At 33.1% G+C, this 24,354-nt stretch overlaps 1 protein-coding gene across 1 annotated transcript in view; it reads left to right on the top strand.

The window, feature by feature from the left end:
* Positions 1-24,354, top strand: part of ec (ubiquitin specific peptidase echinus) — a 209,948-nt gene that overhangs the window by 51,433 nt on the left and 134,161 nt on the right. Inside the window, exon 2 of the mRNA XM_089632350.1 lies at positions 20,694-21,174. Within this exon, the coding sequence (XP_089488476.1) occupies positions 20,785-21,174 (390 nt within the window). The 5' untranslated portion in view covers positions 20,694-20,784. The remainder of the gene's footprint in view (positions 1-20,693; positions 21,175-24,354) is intronic.

Below are 24,354 nucleotides of genomic sequence, written 5' to 3'. Positions count from 1 at the left end.
GGAATTATTTGATCTGAGACTGGTAAATCTATCTTCAAAATGACGAGAACCATACTTCTATGTTACGTTGTGTCAAGAAGATATTTATGATTTTACTAATTATGATAGCAATGCTAACTAATTGACTGATAGGTAGAGAGGACCGACCGCCAACTCTATCTTATCATTCTCTATTTATTATTCTAACTCTTGACGTGGCCATCAAGTTAAGTGTATCAGATTAACTTGATTGTCTTCCTCGAGCGTCCCCGAATTCTTCTACCATTTGCTCTATATGCCCATACCATCTAAGCGTCCCTTTCTTAATCTTACTCACTACGCTTACATCAGCCTTGCACTCTTTACGGATCTCCACATTTCTCACATAATCATACATGGTTTTACCACACATACGCCTCAGGTATTTAATTTCTACAGCATTCAGTCTACTTTCATCCTTGCTCTACCATTTCCATGCCCCATTGCTATACATCAGGGTAGATACCACCCTGATGTATAGCAGTGGGGTGAAAAAATTTAATAAAACACGACACATTCGACAAATGCTTTTGTTGCATTTAAAGATACATTGTTAATTTTTTCGTGTCTATAACATATTAAATAACAGAACAAATCTTGTTTATAATAAATTTGAAGCTTACTTTGCGATTTTTTTCTACCGGGGAAATTTCATATAGCATGGCATAACAAATGTATAAATACTATCTTCAATAATTACAAAGTTATTGAGAAACTTGTTATAAATCGGGTATGCGGGGCTTAAATATCAATTCTTAGCTACAAATTATTGCTTAAAACTGTAGTAACTTATATATCCTTAAATATCGCTTCTTAGACACAAATTATTGCTTAAAACTGTAGATGTTTCCTTAAATATCGATTCTTAGCTAAAAATTATTGCTTAAAACTGTAGATGTATCCTTAAATATCGATTCTTAGCTAAAATTATTGCTTAAAACTGTAGATGTATCCTATGTATCCTTAAATATCGATTCTTAGCTAAAATTATTGCTTAAAACTGTAGATGTATCCTTAAATATCGATTCTTAGCTACAAATTATTGCTTAAAACTGTAGTAACTTATATATCCTTAAATATCGCTTCTTAGACACAAATTATTGCTTAAAACTGTAGATGTATCCTTAAATATCGATTCTTAGCTAAAATTATTGCTTAAAACTGTAGATGTATCCTTAAATATCGATTCTTAGCTAAAATTATTGCTTAAAACTGTAGATGTATCCTTAAATATCGATTCTTAGCTACAAATTATTGCTTATAACTGTAGATATATCCTTAAATATCGATTCTTAGCTACAAATTATTACTTAAAACTGTAAATATATCCTGAAATATCGATTCTTAGCTGTAAATTATTGTTTAAAACTGTAGATATATCCTTAAATATCGATTCTTAGCTAAAATTATTGCTTAAAACTGTAGATATATCCTTAAATATCAATTCTTAGATACAATTATTGCTTAAAACTGTAAATATATCCTTAAATATCGATTCTTAGCTGTAAATTATTGTTTAAAACTGTAGATATATTCTTAAATATCGATTCTTAGCTAAAATTGTTGCTTAAAACTGTAGATATATCCTTAAATATCGATTCTTAGCTACAAATTATTACTTAAAACTGTAAATATATCCTGAAATATCGATTCTTAGCTGTAAATTATTGTTTAAAACTGTAGATATATCCTTAAATATCGATTCTTAGCTAAAATTATTGCTTAAAACTGTAGATATATCCTTAAATATCAATTCTTAGATACAATTATTGCTTAAAACTGTAAATATATCCTTAAATATCGATTCTTAGCTGTAAATTATTGTTTAAAACTGTAGATATATTCTTAAATATCGATTCTTAGCTAAAATTATTGCTTAAAACTGTAGATATATCCTTAAATATCAATTCTTAGCTACAAATTATTGCTTATAACTGTAGATATATTCTTAAATATCGATTCTTAGCTGTAAATTATTGTTTAAAACTGTAGATATATTCTTAAATATCGATTCTTAGCTAAAAATTATTGCTTAAAACTGTAGATATATCCTTAAATATCGATTCTTAGCTACAAATTATTGCTTATAACTGTAGATATATTCTTAAATATCGATTCATGGCTACAAATTATTGCTTAAAACAACGCACTATAAAAAAGATAACTTATGTTTTTACAACGTATTTATTTATAAATTTACTAGAAATGGTAAAGCTCCATAATAATTTTGTCCGCCTTGTATGTACAGTATGAGACTAATAAAACTATAGTAATAAAAAAGATATTTTTGAATAAATGTAGGTTTGATGTGTAGCAAAAAAATTCGGCAGTATTTAATAGATAAATTTCCTTCTAAAATAAAATTCTACGAATGCTTAGATTTGTTCAGCTAAATGTGCATATTATTCTGCTTATTTTAATTCAGCTATTATTATTTACGCTGCCATGTGCACGTGTATTTTAGAACACAGAGTGCATTGTACCCAGCTATTTTTAACTATAAACATAGTTTGCATTCAAAAGCGCAATAATATAACCCGAAGACTTCCCATGCTGTTATCGTTTAGGATTTATGAGACCACTGTGTGATGCAATCCCAAATGAAACTAGCAAAAAATACAAGCTGTTAATTATTGTACAGGGACAGGTAGACAATTAAAATTGTGAACACGGACGCGAGAAGCTCTCTACAAATAATAGCTTATTCATATAAATTGTCATTGATACAATCTGCATATTTAAATTTTTTTGACATGTAAGGTCAATCCTCTTTTACCTGATTACATGATTTATTGAATTCTAGTCGCAGAAAAAATAGCTTTACCGTATGTTATTTGTTCGCGAGGTAAGTTGATCACGGTTGATATCGGAACTCTCATATGATCGAATCGTTTTATAAAATTTTCGCTAATACATTTCCCGTTAAAATATAAAAACAAAACCTCTTACAACACAACTACACCACCAGAACAATAACCCACGGTCACTACAAAGTACTTTCACTACATACCACGTCAGCTGAAACACAATTTTTCTTCCTAGCTCCTAAAATCTTTAACCTAAAACATAAAAACCGTGAGTCTTCCCCATTCCTTAAAAAAACAAATTACGAAATGGATCCTTACACACGGAATACATTACAACTACAATACCCATTCATTCTACACTCTATCAATTTAATCACGTTTCAGACAAAACATAATATATCCTTAATCCCTAACTTAGCGGTATAGTGTGTACATAATTAATTAGTGTGATCTATATACTAATAATTTCTCAAATTTTTCATCTTCTTATAATTCTCTTCTTGCAACCCAAACTAGCATCATTTTTATTATTTTTCTTTTTTATATTATAGTAATGTATAGATGCTATGTCCGCAAACTGTAATATTCACCCGCCATAACACAGGGTCTTCCCTAGCATGGAGGGAAAACCACATGTACTTTCTAAATCATGAATCAATAAAATAAATAAATAAATTTGTGTAACATTTGGAATCGGGCCGCTAACAATAACACTCCTAATGTAGATGGCCATAAGGTTTAAATTCCCGTTGAACACCAGCCACCTGTTTTGATTTACGCAAGAAAAAAACATGTTGAATGAAAAAAAACAAACAATGTTTTACAATAATTTTCTAAAGAAGTTAATAAAGACTTTAAGAAACGGTCAATTTTTTAAACGGTTAAAATCATGTATTCTACTCGTAGTATTGAATTAAAGTCTCTAAAATATTTCTTAAAAAACATATGAAAACGTAGTAGTGCTTCGCCTTAACCTTCTTTAAAACGTCCCCAAACTGGGGTAGTTCTGATTATAAGGTAGGTGGGGGACTCTAATGAGGTGTCACATGTTAAAAAAAGTATGCTGTCTTACTTAGGCGTAAAATTTACCGCACAAATGCTTTTGGTCTTTAAAAATCTAGGACAAAATCTTTTAGGCTTTTTGATGTTGCAAGAAAAAAATGATAATTGTGGCAAATTATGTCTTTTTTAATTTTCGAAGATAATTAAATATTTAAAGTAATGAACAGTATTAAGTTAAGTTAAGCAACAGTATTATAATTCTATAACTACCACAACACGGGCATTAGACTAGTATGGTAGTGAAAAAAATGTCAAAAATGTAACATGTAAACATTTATTAAATAATAATTTTTTTTTTAAAAGTTGAATCTTGGTAGGTGCGTGTAAAGGAAAATACATTACAGTACATAAACAGTTTTGTTCACGAGAAATATGAAATCTTTCATGTGCTAGTTCTTGTATAAATGGGAGTAGTTCAGATAAGCTTGTACCTCCTCAAAGTTCAGAGAAATGTAAAGGTTGTCGATCATTATAATATACAACCTTTGTATTTATGTTGGCATTATGTTCAGCTTTGTTCCTTGTACGCCCTCTTGGCGTTTTTCACATGGAAGTACCCATTTATGTTGTCTTTATTACAGATAAATGTTTATGTTTGTAGTTTTTAAACAAGAACTATTATTATTTGGAAAAAACTCTTTTAACTGCGTTAGTTTATTATTTTCATCGCTGTTTCCGAAAGCCGTGATTTTTTATGGCTGTTTTGTTAATTTGTTCCCCGGGAACAGATGTTTTACGAATTTATGAATATATTAACATAAATTTTTAATAATTAATTTAATATTCTTCTTTATTGTTTAATCTCATAATGTAAGTTTTAAATTTGATAGGCTCAATCATATACAATCTAAGTCTTATTTTGAAGATAAAAAAAATATCTTGTTTTTCAACTATTTTATACTATTTTTTCATCCTGAGATTAAAAAAAAAAATAAAACCTTAAATGTGACGTGTCAACGAATCAATGTATTCTAATGTGCGCTCATTCAAGAATAAGTTGTCAAATTAAAAATGCTGTTTATGGGTTTCTTTACATAAAATCATTACTGAATAATATGTCGGCAGTCCTTGATTTCTTAAAACTGCTTTTTATGCTACATACAAATAGCATGGGTAACATGTAGGGTGTATGGAAATTCATATAACAAAAATTACTTGGCTTCGCGGTCTTTTTCATTAATATCTTAAATTTGGATTTGTGGCCAAAATACATAACCAAACTAAATAATTATATTCTTAATCAAAATATATATCAAATATATAGTACCTACGGTTATATGCTCTTTTATTTGTTTGTATTTTAAATTATATAATAAAGGTCACTAAAGAACTTTGGCAATTATGTGTGAGTTAATGGTAATTATTAAAATCAAATTTTTAGAATATAAATAAAATAAATTCCACCCCAAAAAACGATTCTTATACGATGTATTGCCAAATTTACATCTAAAATCATGAAAAATTGAATTGAAAGGCAATCATTTCATAATTTAAAACAAAAATAGCACATATCAGTACAAGATATTTGCTATACCTTTTGATAATTTTTTTTTCTCAGTTTGGTTGGGTATTTTGGCCTCAAATTTAAGTTTTGTATGAAAAAGGTCGCGCAGCCATTCCTCTTAACCTTTTCTCCTATGTAGTGAAATCTACACAGAAGACTAAAGTTGCCAGCTCTGGTTGATGCTGATCGATAAGTTTAATGAACCTTGCAAAAATTCGAGGAAGAGGTTGGTTTAAATGAAGGTAATTTTAGTTTAATATTATACGTGGATTGGTCAGGGCGCCATGTACGTAAATATCGTAAGATGACCATAACAATTCACAAAAATAATATGTGTGTAATTCACGTATTCGGTGTGTCCTTCTATAGAAAAGACGGAGGAAGAAGTGTGAAATGTTAAATTGTAGTTGATGACTGTAGGAGTTGATATCGTGTGGTCACAAAAAACATTAAAAAATAGATAAAAATGAGATATCTATTTACCCAAGTTTCAAATGCTTTATAGTATTCTCTGTACACATCTGAACAGACATTTACCAATAAAATTTAACAATTAAAACACATCACCTAAATTGATATAAATACAAGTCAACCCACTTAATTTTAAATTTAAGCATTTTAGGTTTTTGTAAAATTACAATTTGCTTAATACGGGTTGTTTCGGAGAATTCGAACGATTCCTCAAATTTTAAAATTCATTTTCAAGTTCTGTGAAAGATTTTTTAGAGTTCTGTTTTTTTATTTCAGTTCTGTCAAGAAACTGGCCTATACTGATATAATAACAAAACTCGAATAGAACTTTCACAGAACCCAAAAAATGAACGTTGAAATTTGATTTGTTCAAATTCTCCGAAACAACCCGTCCTAAGTCTCGCATAAATAGGTAAATGTTTTTCCTTGTTTTGTTGTGATGCTTATACCAGGAAATACCAAGAAGAAGTATTTCTTACGTGACGTCCAAGTACTGTGAGGTTTAGAAGCTTCGAAAAGCTGTTTCTATGTTAAGTATGTTAAGCATTGTATAAAAACAAACAGTTTCTAGGTTAAGTATGCATTATATAAAAACAAACAGTTTCTATGTTGCATTGTATATAAATACAAGGAAGGCTGTCCTGTACTCTTAAGGAGTTCTACTCAACCAACAAATCAACCCGTGAAAAATAAAGTTTTTTTTTAAATATAATACATTTATTCTTCAATTTTCGACCTAGTTGCGCTATCTCTAGAGCCGGCTATAATCCTATTTCATTTTTTTAAAAATATTTTCTTGGTTTGACTGGAGATTGAACCTTCTTCCCTAGGGACTAGAGTCAACTGCGAAAAATCCCGATTGAGTAGGACTGAGATTTATTTCGTATATTAACTGCTGTAACCAACTTCAAAGACATGCGTATATGTCCGCGTGTGAATGCGTGATTGATAGAATACATTGTCATCAAAAACGAGTCTATTTACCGAGTGTCAGCTCGATCGGATATCGGGAAGTGGGTTAATTTCCACTTCTAAGATTTGCATTCATTCATTCACGACAACAAAAGTGAAATTAAAATAGATTTATTTAAAAGTGAAAAAAAAGTTTTTTTTTTTTTTTACCTTTTTTTATTTGTATTTGTAAATGGTATGTGTGACTGAATAGGCGTCATTATGTAAATTCCTACCTATAGGTTTATTATCCTTGCTTGTTTTCTCTTGTTGTTTCTATCTATCTTTTAACTTTCTAGTTTTTTTTTATTCAATTGAAAGTTATACTTATATTTGTAAATAATCAAAATATATATGTAACAAGGTATTACCTCCTACTTATGTATTGTAATTTCCTCCCGTCCCGAAATTAGTATTATAAATCATCGGGATTGCTCTGTATCAAGAAATAAAAAATAAAATAAATGACAACGCGTTTAGATAGTAATTCAATCTGACGTGATATTATTTGCTAACATGATCCCACAGAATCCCACTGACCACTCTAGCCTACGCCTTCTGAACCAAACCAACATGTGTACAATATGGGCAAGCAGAATTATTATCAATGACAGTATTTTTTATAAGCCATTTATCATCCCAGTTCCGCATTTTAAATTTCAATCGATAATATTTTTTCTTAAATAATTTTATACATTTTTTGGGTAAGCTAATTTTAATTATAACACAGCCATATTAATGCCTTTATTCTTATTTAAACAACAATAATTGAATAATGTAAGTAAAATAATGTAAGCAATGAATAACATCAATTTAATAATACCCCATTTCTACTACCGCTACGATAATGTCGGCCCACGCATAATGATAGTAATAAATTCAGAATCTTTCCTTTGTTGGTTTTCTTCGGACTTCCGTATTCTTGAGAACTTCTCCATTGCCCTTCAAACTTTACCATATTAACATTAAAGTTGCCCTGGCATCTAAGAAATTTTCACCACCAACAAAAGCATAAATCTCCGTGGACACTCAAAAAAATTAAATTAAGGCGATGCACTACGCCGTGTAATATTTTAAATCGAGCCGCTATCAATAACACCTCTTACGTAGATGGCGATAAGATTTCAATTCCCGCTTAACACCATCCGCCTGTTTTGATTTATGCAAGAAAAAAACATGGCCAAAAAGTGCATTTTATTTTATTTTGTGGATGTTCAGGCACAAATATTTAAATGTTTTTCGATCATTTTATAAATAACTTAATTTGCCACATTATACAATAAAACCATAACCGAAAATGGGTTCGTAAGTAGGAGATTACGAAATATAAAGCAGTTTTCATAGGCCTAATACACTATTTTTTTCTGGGCTTATAAAAAGACTTATCTATAAAAAAAACTCGTTAAACTATTTCAAAGGCCAAGTTGTATTCTACTCTCAGTATTTAATTAAAGCATCTGAAACATTTCAAATTTTCAAACTAAAAACACATGATTTAGCATTAGTACGTAGTGCATCGCCTTAAAAACCTTTTGCATCCAATCCTAGGATATACTTCCTTGCAACTAGAGTAGTAGAAACATGAAACAGACTTCGACAACTCGTCATCGATTTTACTAATGTAAACCAATTTAAGGCCCCGTAGTAAGCTTTCAAATTAGGTTTGAAAGGGAGATATGAAAATACGAATGTTAGAGGGAGCGCGCTGATATTAAAAAACGGTAAAAATTAAGCGAAAATGGTGAAAAATTTTAATGAAACACGACCCGTTTGAAAAAGTGAAAAAAATTCTCGATAAATGCTTTGAAAAAATAGTGTTTTTAATCATTTTCGGGGCCTACTTTGATATTTTTCTATCCAGGGAAATTAAATAATTAACGTTTCGGCATAACAAAATGTATATATCTTAAAAAATAACATATTTTTTTTAGAACTTAAAAACTTGGAGTTATAGAGAAACTTGTTATAAATAGGTAGGAATTGCGAATGCGGGGGCTTAAAGCTCGGTTGGATTCTTATTTGGAGAGAAGAAAGGATTTACTTAAATTAAAAATAACTCAATTACTGTTAAAATTATTGTGACATCAGATATGAACGCATCAGCAGAATGCTGCTCGCTCATTCAATAACAATAATAATGATAATATTTTCACAAATCTAACCAACTCTTCTAAATGCAGATTGATAAGCTTCATACTTTTTATATGAATACCCCACAAGAGTGCCAACTGTCCCTAACCGTCTGAAGCCAGTGAGACTATGGCATCCCCATTTGAGGTATATTGTGAAGTTGAAGGTAGTAGGTGGGGAGAGGAGATGGGTAAGAGGAATGTGAGGGAATATCTGTCAAGCCATTTGAAGCAACGTTTTCAACAGAGATTACGATACTGACTTTAGCAATAGTTAATATTCATCCAATTTAATGTAAATCTGTAAAAGAAGATATTTATATGAAAAAAAATATATGCCTGTTTAACGTGTTGAAATAATTACGTTTAACATTAAGATCCTAACGGTAAATGGCTTTTCAGGTCAATATTGTGTCATGTTTTTTTACGTTAACTCTAATATTTACATGTTCTCTCTATTGTACTATATTTACATAACTAGGTCGGTATGTTAAATAACATTTTTCCACTTTATGTGGGCTGGGTATACAACTCAAACCCGCTGTGCAATCCATCAAAACAGACAAATGATATCTTGGTTCTGATTTTAATGAGAAACTATTGTCAGTTTTTTTGGAAAAAATATGAATGAAAACCCAACGCATTCGTGAAAAACGTTATTTTGTTATTTTCAAATAAAAAAAGATTTGTCACAGTTTAGAAACACTGACCGGTCAATTACTTCAATGTTAGTTGTTATAACATTGTTATATTCTGTGATCACACTCATTACGGGGGTATCCTTAAACCTTCTCTTGGCAATGGTCAAAACACAGACAAACACCCAATAACCGCCCACACAAGGATAAAACATTATTTTATAGTATCAAGCAGTAATATCTTTTAACATAATTATTAGTTCTATGAATGACAGCTCGTAACGTTCATGCGAACCCTGGTGGAGTAAAAACATACTATACAACACGGCTACCTTCTTGACAGGATTGACGAAATGCAAAGCGCTCCAGTTAAAGTAGGACTTCGCTACGCTCAGTCAATAAATGGAAACAATGGAGATATAAATTATGATCTGGATACTGATATAATACGTGACACGCCTTACACACCTCCCTGCAATCGAAGGCGGTTAAGGGAGAGAGAGTGGTGATTGGGGTAAATTTGGCAACTTCTCTACACATCTGACCCTGCCTCAGTGTCAGTGAGAAACTGATCGTGTGGAATAGCGCTCTTCGATCAAGATGGCGCCAACATCAAAAAATAGAAATGGCTCTGACGATTTCTTACCTACAATTATGTAAATAAAGGTAAAATAATATTTAATTGAAGAACTGGTTGATGTGAAGTACTGGAACCAGCAGACCTTATATCGATATCTTATAATTATTACCTATAACTGATATCGTGGTGTCGCCCGTCCCGATTTCGGAGAAAGGACCAATTTGTCTACTCACGCGGTGATCCGATTACTACCCACCACTGCCTCGATATTGCCTTCGATTGTAAGGAGGTGTGTAAAGTCTTTTATTTATAAAATTAATTTTGTTATTTTTTTTTTAAATCACCTTAACAGTACTGTTTGTCCATAGCTAAACTACGACAAAGATTATCTTTAAAATTCTTAACCATTTCATGAAAAGAATATAAAATCAACGTCAAAGGTATCTACGTAATTATAATGGGCGAGTATAATATTATAATGGTACAGGAAATTAACTATTAGACATTGTTACGTAAGTGCATATTTCGTATAGTGTAATTAAAGGTATTTATATTTATTTTGAGGTATCTACCTACAAATTGATAGAAATTTATGATGAAAGACGAACACGACGTAGTCTACTTATTTATAATGTGGAAGTAATATAAGCACTTACATATTATTAACTTTAACAAATAACCTTAGAGTAATATGTTGTTGATTATTACTATAAGCTCTGAGATTTGTACTGATGTAATTATGAAAAAGGAAGGTAATTTTTCTAAACAAGAGTATTTGCTACGTTAATGTACTCATTAAGATTCAGTGAAGATACTTGTAAAAGCTTTTATTTGAAATATGTAGAGTCGAAAATAAATATATTATGTTCCCGTTTACACCTTGTTCCTTGTCCAGAATCTCACCATCCTGCCATAGAGATGTTAAAGTACTGAGCATATAAACGGTAATTCAGAAAAATTGACGGTAGATCGATAAAACCAAATATCATTACAATATTGACGAAATCCGTCAGCTATTATCAGTTGACGATATTTGTAAGCACGGTCAGAATACGATTCCTATAGTCGGTAGACAAAGGCCTCTGCTTTGAGCGCGCCCTCCACGGTGTCGGGTAAGCTGTATATATGCACAAATTTTTGGATAATGTCGTTCGTTATTCAAAATAGCTTCCTTGAATGGGGGTGAACTAACTAAGCTACAGATTACACATCCGATAATTACTGATTACACATCTGCCCCGATGATGAAAAAGGAGGTAAGGCAACACGGCAGAATACCTCAAAAATAAATCACCATGTTGTCTCAAATATTTAACCAGTGCTTCGATTGATTCATAAAATAGTTAACTGTCGACATGTGGGAAGGTACCATAACTTTATATTGTACTACATACTACATAATATTATATACCAACATTTTCAGGAAGCCATGTCTACAATATTAATACTATGGTACCGTACATATTATGATGGTATAATTTCATATAATAAAACAATAATTGATGGCTATTTACCTGTCTGTGATTAATGGTCTCCGTATTTAAAAGGTAGCCATCATAATGTGTGCATCCCATACTAGACTAGACGATAATCGATGTAGTAAACCCAGCTACTATTTATTAATGATATACGATACGACAACAATCCTATAATTTTGTAACAAATATATTGCGGTCATTAATTCATTGACTTCCTTTGTAAAATCTTCTTGTATTATGTTCATCAAGACCGATCGAAAAGAATTACATCGATCATAAATTAAACAATGATTGTGATTCGTTTTAATGTCTTCAAAACGATCCTTGTAAACACGCTGAAATTAATTGTTTGTTTAATGGCTTACGTTCATGAAATTTGGTATTCGTTTTTTCCCTTCTTTCTCACAGATATTTTTTTTTACACCCGCGATTACCATACAATTTTAATTAATTTAAGGATAAGCCAGAAACCCAAAGATTCACGGTAGGTACCTACCAGACAATTTGGCATTATACATATTACAGCACGTAACCGAAAGACCTTAAACAGCGATTCCAGGGTATCTAACACGGTAGATCGAGCACAGTTAGAATATGATTTCGACAGTCGGTAGACAAAAGCCGCAGCTTTCAGCGCGGCTTCCAAGGTGTCAGATAAGCTGTCAATTGGCATAACTTTTTGGATAATGTCATTCATTTTGCACAATAACTGGCTTATTAATGAATGGGGGTGAACTAACTAAGCTTTTAGAAGTTAAATAAATCCTATAAACGATCCATAGACTCAATCAATTGATCTAAGACGCGATCAATTGATTTAAGACGCGATCAATTGATTCCGATCTAGCTTGGAGAAACAAAAGTAGTTGGATATGAATTTTACTAAAGACCTCATGAACTAATTAAATTCAAGTTGAATCTACAAAAAAGTTACTAATTTGAATATTTGAAGATTCCATTGTTCAGAAACTTTGTATTTCTTATTTGGTTTTTAACGTATATACATAACGTGTTTTTGAATGTCTTCATTCTTTTTAATAATGGTATTGCTAAAGACTTTCAAACAAGGTATTATAAATTCGTTGATTATAAGTTAGATGACAGAGAAATATATAAATAAATCATTGCCTAGTCCTTTTATGGTATAATCTAAGAATGATCCACTGTTACCACTGTCACCGTACTGTCTGTCACTTATCGGGTTTCGCTCGAAGAGGAGGTGAGGTGAAACCAATGCCGAGAAAGTTATTAGATGGATTAAGTCATATCAAGTCTCTACAGAAAACAAGATATAGAGATTAGAAGTATTACTTATTAATCTTCTCGGTTTAAAGGGTGAAGCAACGAGGAAATTATATTTAAAAAAACTACATTAACTAAAACAGGAGGCCCTGAAAACCATAATTTCGCTCTGGGCCTATGTCATCTCTGCGTGGAGGGTATTTTTGAGTAGAGAAAGGAGTGAACATGGGTCAAGATCCGTACTTCAAGAAGAGACCCATGTTGTAGGAGGGTGGAAGCACAGAGATCGGCGAATTCCACTGCCGAGCTGTTGAACCCAAGAACGAGTCGTAGAAACAACCCGAGCTCATGTGGAAAATGTCAATCGTGAATAAATGTTGGGCGCGCGTTTCGTGTGTTTCCCGATTATGCACCAGTGCTGAAGGGATCAATGGTGCTAGTTCTCGGAGCATCTTCCATTGAAATACCGGGAGCATTCCCGCCTGATGTATGTACAATCCGTTTATCAAGATGGGCGATCTATCAAAAGGGCCGCCTGTTTCTGCAGAGTCAAGCGTTTTTTCAAGTACCTTGGGGCTCCAAACCAGAGGTGGTTGCCAAATTCAACAGTGGGGTGCACTTGCGATGTACAGGGTCAGCAGTTGTACTATTAGAGTATCTGCGGGCCCTGTATAGACAATCGGAAAAATATACGTTCATTTATATAAATAAGTCAGGTGTCATAATTATTAAAATTCACTTCTCTGATATATAATCTTATTTGCCTTCTTGAAAATTATGACTATGGTAAATTCTTATCCAAAATTAAAAAGCTGTTAAAATGTGACCTCACGAAGCAAGTTTTCTATGGCGGCAAGGTCAGAAGCCAAAATAACTAAGAGTTAAGTATGTCAGAAGGTGAACGGATAGGTAAGGAGTAAAACTCGTATGTCTCAGCCAAAATATGCCATGTCTGTAGAAATACCGCTACCTAGGAGTCAATATAGCGGTATTTCCTGGAAATTAATTATGCATTTATAGCCTTGTGCATCTATTATCTATTCATAAATTCATTGGGCGTTTTGAAAATGGATTAAATTTCATTCGAATTATTTAGAAAAGATCCAAATAATAATCTCTAGCACTCTAGGACTTGCATTCGCATCGTATGATGTTGTTGAAATGTGATGCATAAGTAAAATGGTGTACGACTTCGATTCTTTTTCAATTCTCGTCATTTTAGTGAAAATTTTCGATAATGCCCATCAATAATAATAATCGTATAATTTATACAGGGTATCCGGGGGTAAAGTGCGCTAACTACGGGAGGTGATTCTCTATGATGGTAGAATTAAAAAAGATAAATAACTTTTTTAGAAATTCCAATGTTCATTTCATTACAAAGAATTCATTTATTTGTTTACCTGAGAACTACCTTAAAACATTATAATTGAGAAATTAGCTATTTATCTTTTTTACTTCTTAAATCATTTACAAATCATCCTTCGAAATTAGCGCATTTTACCCCCAGAAACCCTGTGGGGCCATTTTTGTGAAAAATCACCTCTATATCTAATTTTAATAACATGCTTACTTATCAGGTCACTTAAGACATTTTATTTAAAAGTCTACGACTTTGCATACAGAGGATACTATAATTAAAAGACTGACCTTTGTTAGTATTTACCTATATTACATTTATTAGAAGATTAGTTGTAAAAGTAGAGTTGATATTTATATATTATATACTGGCGAATTTAGGACTCTTTATATTTTATACAGGGTGTATCGGCAAGTTCCCGACAAACTTTAACCAGCTATTCCTCAGCACATTTGGAGTAAAAAATGTTATGGGCGCTTTGCTGTCCGGTAACATTCTAAAATAATTTTACTAGCATAAATATATCTTTTTCAAGTACAAAACTGCACAAAAATCTTCTTAGCCTATCCCTTTACAAAGCAGCAACACTTGAACATAGTAATAAATTACCACTGCTATTAAATTATGATTTCATTGGCAAATCGATCTAGTTTTAAGGCCATCTCCGAGACTTATTCTTATCGGGGTCGACAATTTCAGGACCGCCTTTAAATTATTCATACGAATGAGATGCAAAATGGGTATTGTAACGGGTTACGTGAGTTTCGCGCGATTATAAGCGGCTTCATAAAACTTGTTTGAATTTTCGTTGGGTAAGCAGGAAGGTATTTAGGTAGGTATATACCTATACGGCGTATGGCCAGCATTCCCCACGCATAGCTCCGGGCCTTATTTCATCTCTTTCCTCTCACCACATTGAGCGGCGGACTGATCGAAAATTCGCTTAATTTGCCACGATTTAAAAAAATACTCTTTGTAGGTAGGTACCTTGATCAAGTTCGTAAATGTCGAGCCTTATTTGAAATTGATAATATGTTGTCTGTATGAATGAATATCGTCACTTTATTTACTAATTGACTTATTTGGCATTTCATCCCTCCGTGAAATTTTTTGTTATGTTCCGGTTCCGGTTCAAGATGGTGTTGTAATTTTGGATATTAATTTTTTAACGTGCCAGAAAATTTAAAAAAGAATTGTCATTAAAGTGGTGACATTTAATTGGAAAAATTGTATAATTCCTAAATTTCTAAATTCCTAAATTAAGTACCTACTTACAAATCTAAAGATTTCATAGAAAATTTAGGTTTTGATTTTATAAATAAGTGAAAATTGTAAAGACAATATTTTTAGACTCAAGGTCTACTGTTTACCTACTACTTGCTTACTGATTAGTCCGATTTGTCAACATTACAATAGAAACGGAAAACATTTTATTTTTTGAAATAGTTATCTACAATAATAATCATAATAATACATATTTTTTACGTAACAATAACGATCTACTGATTATAACTGGGATCTCCCGTTCTGAGGATATCATTAATTGAATAATTCGGATACTATGAAGTTACTGAAATAATTATTTTACGTGTGTAATTGAGCAATATTTGATGTCTTGTCTCATTTTCGGACAGTTTAACCAATGCTGTGGTGGAAATGATACGGCGAGTTGATAATAATTGCGTTTTACTAGAAATTCCAAAGAGAAATAGCTCTGCGAATTACAGGACGCAAAGACTCAACGTTTTCCATTTTTCAGTAACACATTCAAACAAATTTTCTGCTTTATAGTTAAGATATTCAATTCCCGATTTTAGAGAGTTGATGCTAATTAAAAAACTTGAAGATGTACCTAGTAGAAAATTACATAGATAGATGTGAGTCACTAGTTAATATGAATCCTAGTGGTAAGCCATGTGTATTTATTATTCAATAAATATATTTGTACAGCGTTTTTTTCCCGAAAACTGAGCTATATAAATTAGCCAAATATTATTATTATTACTGTTCAGAGGATGAACCAATCCGACGCTACTCTTGTTTCTGTAATCCGTGGATAAACGGAACATCTGAAAATAACATTAATTTGTAGTAATATTCATGTGAATTGAATGTAATTGTGGTATAGTTTAAACCTGTATCTAAATTTCTCACGTGCTTGTAATAATTAAAGGGCATTGAAACTAGGCCAACCTCAGATCTCCAAAACACCGAATACAAATAAATCGAGTCAAGAAATACAGGTGTGAATCTCATCTATCCCAAGATTTAGTGGCGATAAGAATTATCACAAATTGATCCATTGACCGGAGCTAGTCCCGCCCTAATAAATTGAAGGATATTATTTTACGTGAAGAAGGATAAAACTGAGGATGAGGGTTTGGATTGTTGGGATGAACCGTGGCCTCAAGATAGTTGTTTAGATTCAAAATAGTGGTCTTTAATAATTAGGGTGTTATTAAGAGTTTCTTCCACTCCAAAACCTGAAAGGTGTTGAGTTATCAAGACCAGGGGTTCGAGTATCAGGTCCCAAAGCTTTGAATAAACTCTAAACTAATTTAGAGATTTACTAGATTTTACAGCTTACCTTAAAACACCCATAGTAAATGAATACATTAAATATTTTTTTAACGTTTATCCCACAGTTTTCCACAAATCTTAAACTTTTCTCAGGATGACACTTCACGGCATCCGTAAATAGGTAAATACCTACCAGTTTTCGTTTAGCAATAAAATTGTTTGAATTGCCTTGAAAATGGTTAGGAGATGACCAGCTGCTAATCCTATGCATATCTCAAGTAAGCCCAATAGTTGAATTTGGGAGCCACCTCTGGGCTGGAGCCACACAATATTTGATATACCTACTTGATTCTGTGCAAAGGAGGGCGGTCCGTCTGATTGACAATCCATTGTTAACGATTGCATTCTCTAATAAATGATTAAAATTAAACGAAAATTCTTTAAATCTCACAATCAATTTAAAACAATAATAAATTTTGTTTAATCGGACTTCACATCAGCAGGAAACATTCGTATGCCTTACTTGACTTGTCGATGTTTTCCCATAACGAGATCATGGACCAATCTTACCTGTTTTGAATTGATAGAAGTCAATGAAATGATTAAGAATGTTATAATTAAATTCCTCGAGTAATTAAAAATATCGGCTGCACGATTATTCGATCATCACGCCTTTTAAGTCACTTTTAATAATATGTCCCAAGAGATCGGATTCGGGTAATCGATTTGTAAGGAAATCAAAAGATTGAGGCAGTAACAAAATAGTTAGTTGCCAAATTCGACGAGGTCATTAATCTCAATGGCACTTTTAACGTCTGTTAAGTGTTTTTCGAATCTTTGTTTCGTGATCTCACTCACCACCCTAGTCTGTCACAGTTTATCTCTAATGGTTACGATTTCATGCTTCTAAATCTTAGGTTGTAATTAGCATTTTTTTTCGGAGATGAGTACCTACGTTTTTCTTTCCAAAACAATTCATTTGAACCTTCTCTTCTAAAATATAGATAATTTCATGTTATCACACGATTTTTCGTTGTTGTAGGGTGTTTGTTATGACTTATGAAAAAATTAATCTTTATTCTAGGATGATAAATTCAGTGTTGTAAAATCATTATGATTGCCTTCAACTAGGAATAAGTTGTCCGATGGCTGTTATCACATGATTATTCTCGTGTTGTAAAATAATTGCGATCACGCGTTAATTCCGTGTTGCCTCCACGGTTGTGTGGTTACAATCCTTGGCTACAAATCCGGCACTTGCGGGTTCAAATCCTGGCGGGCGCAAGTTAATTTTATCTGATTAATTTGTGTTTTTTCACAATAAATTTACTAATTTCAAATAATTTATAGTATATATCAGAAGAGTGAATTCAGTGGCGGCTCGTGACTTTTGGGTGTTCTAGAGTGCTAATATTACAAAAAATGGCATTAATGGTGTTTTTTTTTTTGAAATTTTATTTTTTTGTGTTAAGAGTTTCAGGAAATCCGTGCGGCGCACGGCCAATCTGAAATTTCCTGAAAATGTTCATACAAAAAATCAAATTTTCAAAAAAAAATAAAACATCGTATTTAACTACAACAGCACCAATAATGCCATTTTTCGTAATATTAGCGCTCTAGAACACCCAAAAATTACGAGCCGCCACAGTAATACAATCAGTATCACTCTGGTGAAAGACCACCATTCAGAATCGAAACGTTGGCGTTGCTTGAAATGGCTTCACCAGCTTTTGGTGACCAGATCTGAAAAGCCAGGTACTCGCCTTCATCTTCACCATCTCTTTCCCCTCCCTCTGCCTTCAACTTCACAATATACCTCAAATGGGGATGCCATAGTCTCACTGGCTTCAGACGGTTGAGGGCAGTTGGTTCATCTTCACCATCTCTTTCCCGTCCCCCTGCCTTCAACTTCACAATATACCCCAATTGGATGCTATAATCTCTCTGGCTCAAGACGGTTGGGAGCAGTTGAGACTCTTGTACGGTGCTAACATTAAAAATAAAATCAAAATTTTGTCAGATGATTGTTGTCGCATGTTTTACATGGTAATTATCACATGATTATTCCGTATCATTGGATGATATAGAATAATCATACCACGGTTAAATCATGCGTGTTGTAGAGTGACCATTACCACACTATTCTACCAAACTGTACGGTATTTGTTATCACGCGATAATTCCATGTTGTAGGATGGTAGTAATCTCACCGTGTGCCCAAATCGGCAGTCGAACATGTGTCGTGGAGGCGTTCAGAAATCACATAGCCCATAAAAAAAAACTACTCGGCCTGCATACTTAGTGCCCATAACGAGCCACCATCAACGGTCATGATATTTCATAGGAATTAAGAATAACAAATTTTATTGTGGCATATACACTACTTCCTTAAGGAACATTGGTGAAAAATATTATTAATATTATGGAGTCACGAATCGCATTTCATTCTGGTTTTTGTAATTTGAATTTATCTCCATTTAAAAGATTGCATTGTTGTTGTTTCACAGTGTTAACGGAATTAGATATCAGTCTAAAAATTAATACTTTAGAAAATTTATGATATTTACAGATGTAATATTTCATAAGCCAATTTAACACAGAGACAAACCGCAGATTTAGTGCGATTTCTGGAAAACCAAAAAAATTAAATGTTTGAAAGAAATTTCAACTATTAAAACTAACAATAACAATAAAAATATATTAACTGGTATTTAATTTAGAAGAAGAAATGATTAAAACAAATAGTAATAAAGGACAGAAGCGCATTTTTTGCTCAATTAGTTCTCGTTTACCAAGTCTCCAAGATGAACCAAGGAGAGCCAAAAAGATGTAAGGAAATGTAAGAAGAGGCAAGAAGAAGAAGTCATAAGAAGAAACAACAACGCTCAATCAATTCCTTTATTTCTGCCCATCTTAAATTGCCAATATATCGGTCGATTAAACTCCAACCTCCTTCCAATCCTCAGAGTACGTGTTCCAAGTCCTAACAAACCAGTGCCCCCTTGTGTACCGGTAGCACCGGGACAAGTGGTACAATCGTATCGTATCGTATCGCAGTTGGGTTTCGTGTACTTTACCGTCTTAGAATTATTCGCTTCGATGACTACAGAACTACAACGGACGATCACGAACAATACTGAATGGGTAGACTTGAAAGTAATGTGAATGGGTTCATATCTCAATGTAAATCAGTGAGCACTTTCACCGTGCGTTGATTAGGTCGACTAACTATTTTGCTAATCATTATTCGAAATTACACACGCAGTCATTTATACGCCGTGTTAATTCTTCTGCTTCTCGATCTGGAATTTATGATAATTACTTGGTATCACGTTTCGGCCGTGCGCTGTGGATCTATGGGCATAATAGTGTCACATGAGAACTAACTGAACTATGTATATGATACGAGGACACGCGCCACCATGCTGTGATGGTAAAATCTGTTCGCCGTTAGTTATTCTGCCGTACATGGCACTTAAGATTTTAGATAAAACTGAACGAGAATGCTAAACGTCGATAGACCCATAAAAATGGAGTATGTTTTGGATGTTTAAAATGCTAATAGCTACTGGTTTTTTTTTAAATTATGAACCTACCTTGTACAGTGTGTTCGGGGGTAAAGTGCATAAACTTCGAAAGGTTTTTAATACATGATAGTACAAGTAAAAAACATTAAAAACTAATTTCTCAATTTCAACTTTAAGACAGTTTTTAGATACAAAAGTTGAATTATTTGTATGGGAAAAATAATATTCTCCAATGGAAAAATATTTTTGTATGGAAAAAAACAACGGGTTTTCGGTTTGTTTTTGGGGCTGATGAAAAGAAAAGTCAAAATTTGGTAAAATCCTCTTTAACTAATAACGTCATAACATTTCCATTTAACATATTTTACATTTTTCATAATAATGATTATTCATTTTTATTTTTCAGGTGAACAGAATCGTCATGGCATCTACAATCTCGTCGCGGGATACGATCTCCTCTTTGGGATCCATTTGACCTTCAGCGACTTCCTCCAGTCATGGTGCCGACCATCGTGTCGGGCGTAGTCCGACAGAACCATGCACCGGTGCAGCAGATCCTTAGTCAGGTCTCACAGACCTACGGGCAGGTCCCGCAAGCTCAGCTGCAACAGACTTATGGTATTGGCTCGTCCAACCACGGACAAGCTCAAGCCCAGCAGATCTACGGGCAGGTCCCACAGACCTACGGTCAAGTTATAAATGGTCAGGTTTTGCAGACACAAGTTCACGGGCAGATGAACCACGGTCAGATCTCACAGATTCATGGAGCAGCAGCGGAAGCAGCTCATGCTAGACATGCCTCAAGAGATTCAGGCAATTTCACGAACACCAAGGGACTGCTCAATGCACCAGGACAGAACAACTGTTTCCTCAACAGTGCCGTTCAGGTGAGCTTTTAAACTTTAGTGGTAACCTAACCTAACATAAATCTTCTTCTTCTGGTAGGTACCTTCTCCTATTGAAGTTTGTTAGGTAATATTTATCCTCAACGCTGTAGCCTGATAAGGCCTTGCTCCTCAAGATGTGATCTTATTTTAGTAAGTAGGTTTATGATGTTTACTTTGAGCTTTTTTCTTGCCTTGATTACGATAAATTTAGTTACCTGCCGCGATGTCCAATCAAAATATTGAAATTTATTCACTTTGCGTACGTCCCCAATAATGAAGCTATTCCTGATTTACACCTGGTTTATTTGCATGCGTAAATAATCAGAAAAATAAATTACTGTCGCGAATTCCTTAACGTAACGCCTGCTTCCGTGCAAATTCTAATTTCATTTGCATAATCCGATTTGCTGCTAATGATTCACGAAATTGATACATAAATCAACCGCTTTAGATTTTAACTAAACATGTTTTAAATTGATTTAAACCACACCTACCAAATAATTTTGCCTACACAACACTTTTTTCTACTATATATACTAAATTCTTTTATTGAATATGACCATACTCAAACCAAATTAGTACTGTCCAGCTTCGGTGGCATCTGTGGTTAACCACCTTCTGTTTCTCCAAGCTTTTTCTAGAGCAACCAACTTAAATTACCTACCGATTTTTTTTTGTATGTTCCTTTATCGCAAAAGACTAGAATGGCTGTAGGCTTTTAGCATGGTCAAAATGAGTTTAAAGATAATCCTTTAAACAAAAGCATTGTTAAGAAATTGGCTTGGTTAATCATTTGGATTGGTTGTGCTCAAACTATTATTGATATTCTACAAAAAGGCCAAAAATTTTAACACGTGTTATCAACAAGCGATCGACAAGATGATGTCTTAAATATACGTGAACTCCATTTAAAATTTATAAAAAGAAATTTCTTATACAAATATAACAAAAAATCAATAATCCTAAAAAAATGATTCCCTCAATCTTTTTAAATGATACTTTACCATTTTATTGGCACATTTGATTGGCTAAACTGTTGAATATATATTTTTAATCTGAATATTGTTGGTATAAGTTTCCGGTTATCGTCTTGTGTCTGTTTTGCACCGTAATACTTAGCATCAGGTTAATTAACCCAGAACGAGGTAGGAAGTCGCTGAATCAGATTCCCACGGTTGGAGTGTATGCAGATTTATTAAAGTAGTCTAGTTTACTACGGTAACGTGTTGTGTTATTGTACTAGTAATAATAAATATTATACATTTTCTCATTATGCAGTTTTAAAATTGATGGATTAGAACGGATATTATGAAAGAAGCTGGGAATCTGCATAAAACTTTTTTCCCTTGGAACTTCAAAATTAACTTACAAACAATTTTCGTGGCATCTGAGACAATAATTGTTATTGGGAAAATAAAAATGTTCACTGAATTGTACTTTGAAGGTGTTCTTCAACATCGATTCAAGATGTGATTATTATTTTTAAATTGATTAAAAATCGGTACCCAGTTTAAACTTTTGAAGTCCCCACGCAATATTGAATTGAGCTTGATTGAAAATATAGTTTGATATTTAGTAGGTACTAGCTGATAGCGGGGATATGAATGGTTTGAAGTAAGGTTTTGATGTTGTTGACTTGATTACAAAACATTGACTATTCTCTACTTTCTATAAAAATAATATGCAAGTTTTATATGTTTAAACTTAATTTTTTTTTAAATGATAGTGAAAACCCTATCAAAACTAAGCGCACAAACAGACAGATGCGGATAGTGCCTTTATTTGAGCATAACATAAATTAATAGGTAATAATATAATATATACGTAATATTTAAAAAGTTAAAATTATTGACTGATTGAAAACATCGATCTTAGGCTCTCTTATACCTCATTCGCAGTTACCTAATGTATACCCATATAGTAAAAAAGCATTAATCATTCATCGATTGTGTTGTGTTGTGGTCAATCTTAGCACCGCAGACCACTAAGCTTTAAAGCAGTGAATAATATATATAACCTGTATGTTTTTCAAATAAATTCTGATTTTAGTGACAATAATTCAGCGTTAAGAATAAATTATAACCGCAACATGTACTATTTTTACTAAATAGGTTACCCCACAGGTAACTAGATAACTAAAATACTAAAAGTAAGCAAGCAGTCGACAATAGTTGACACTCGTGCACTCTGTTGCATACAAACGTCCTCAATAAATTATTGACATTAGTGTGATAAGATTGACGCAAAGGCGGTGGCGTAGCAACCGTCTGTTAGACCCGGGCATAACATCTAAAACGCCAATACTGAGGTTATTACTGCTTATACTGGTGGAAGTTACAAGAGATTTCTTTCCAAAATGTCAAAATGACATGTCCAAAGTCGCGGTAGATCGGTAAAAGTATTGGTTTTATTATATAATAATATGTACAACGCCGTTTTTGTGAAAAATCACCTCAAAGGTGCTGTAAAAATAAGTCTTCTTAGGCTCTACCTAATTATTTACAAAAATGACCTTAAATAGCTTAAAAACTACTTAGATTTTAGGCAATGGGCAAATATTGGGCAAATTATTTACTGTACAAATAAAGCTAGCAGTCCACAATGGAGTGCTGGTACCTACCCTGATGTACGGAAGTGAGGCATGGAACTGGCAGAGATAAGATGAAAGTAGAGTGAATGCTAAGGAAATGAGATCCCTGAGGCGTATGTGTGGTAAAACCATGTATGATCGTGTGAGAAATGTGGAGATCCGCTAAGAGTGCAAGGCTGATGTAAGCGTAATGAGTAAGATCAAGAAAGGGACGCTTAGATGGTTTGGGCATGTAGAGCGAATGAGCGAAGAAATGAGTTTAAGGAGAATATATGATGCAAATGTGAATGGTAGCAGAAGTCGGGGACGCCCGAGGTAGAAGTGAACCAGATACTTGAGTCGGGCTATGTCAAGAGTCAGAATAATAGACGATGTATGAAATTTGAATGAGGCAAGGAGTGTGTGCCAAGACCGAGTTGGTTGGCAGTCCGTCCTCTCAGCGTGATGGTTAGTTAGTTAGTTACAAATATAGCATCACATTTTCATTTACTTGTATTATAAATGAAGTACCTACTCATTGACATTGTTTTGAAAGAGTGGAAATAAGTTTGCCCGGTGCCCGAAAGTTTGTAGACACGCCAATGCTCATG

Source organism: Hesperophylax consimilis, chromosome 6, assembly GCF_061612785.1.
Source record: "Hesperophylax consimilis isolate HC1 chromosome 6, BYU_Hcon_1.0, whole genome shotgun sequence".
NCBI classification, from domain to species: Eukaryota; Metazoa; Arthropoda; class Insecta; order Trichoptera; family Limnephilidae; genus Hesperophylax; species Hesperophylax consimilis.
Note: the sequence above shows the minus strand (reverse complement) of the source record. Positions and strands in the feature narration are given on the sequence as shown.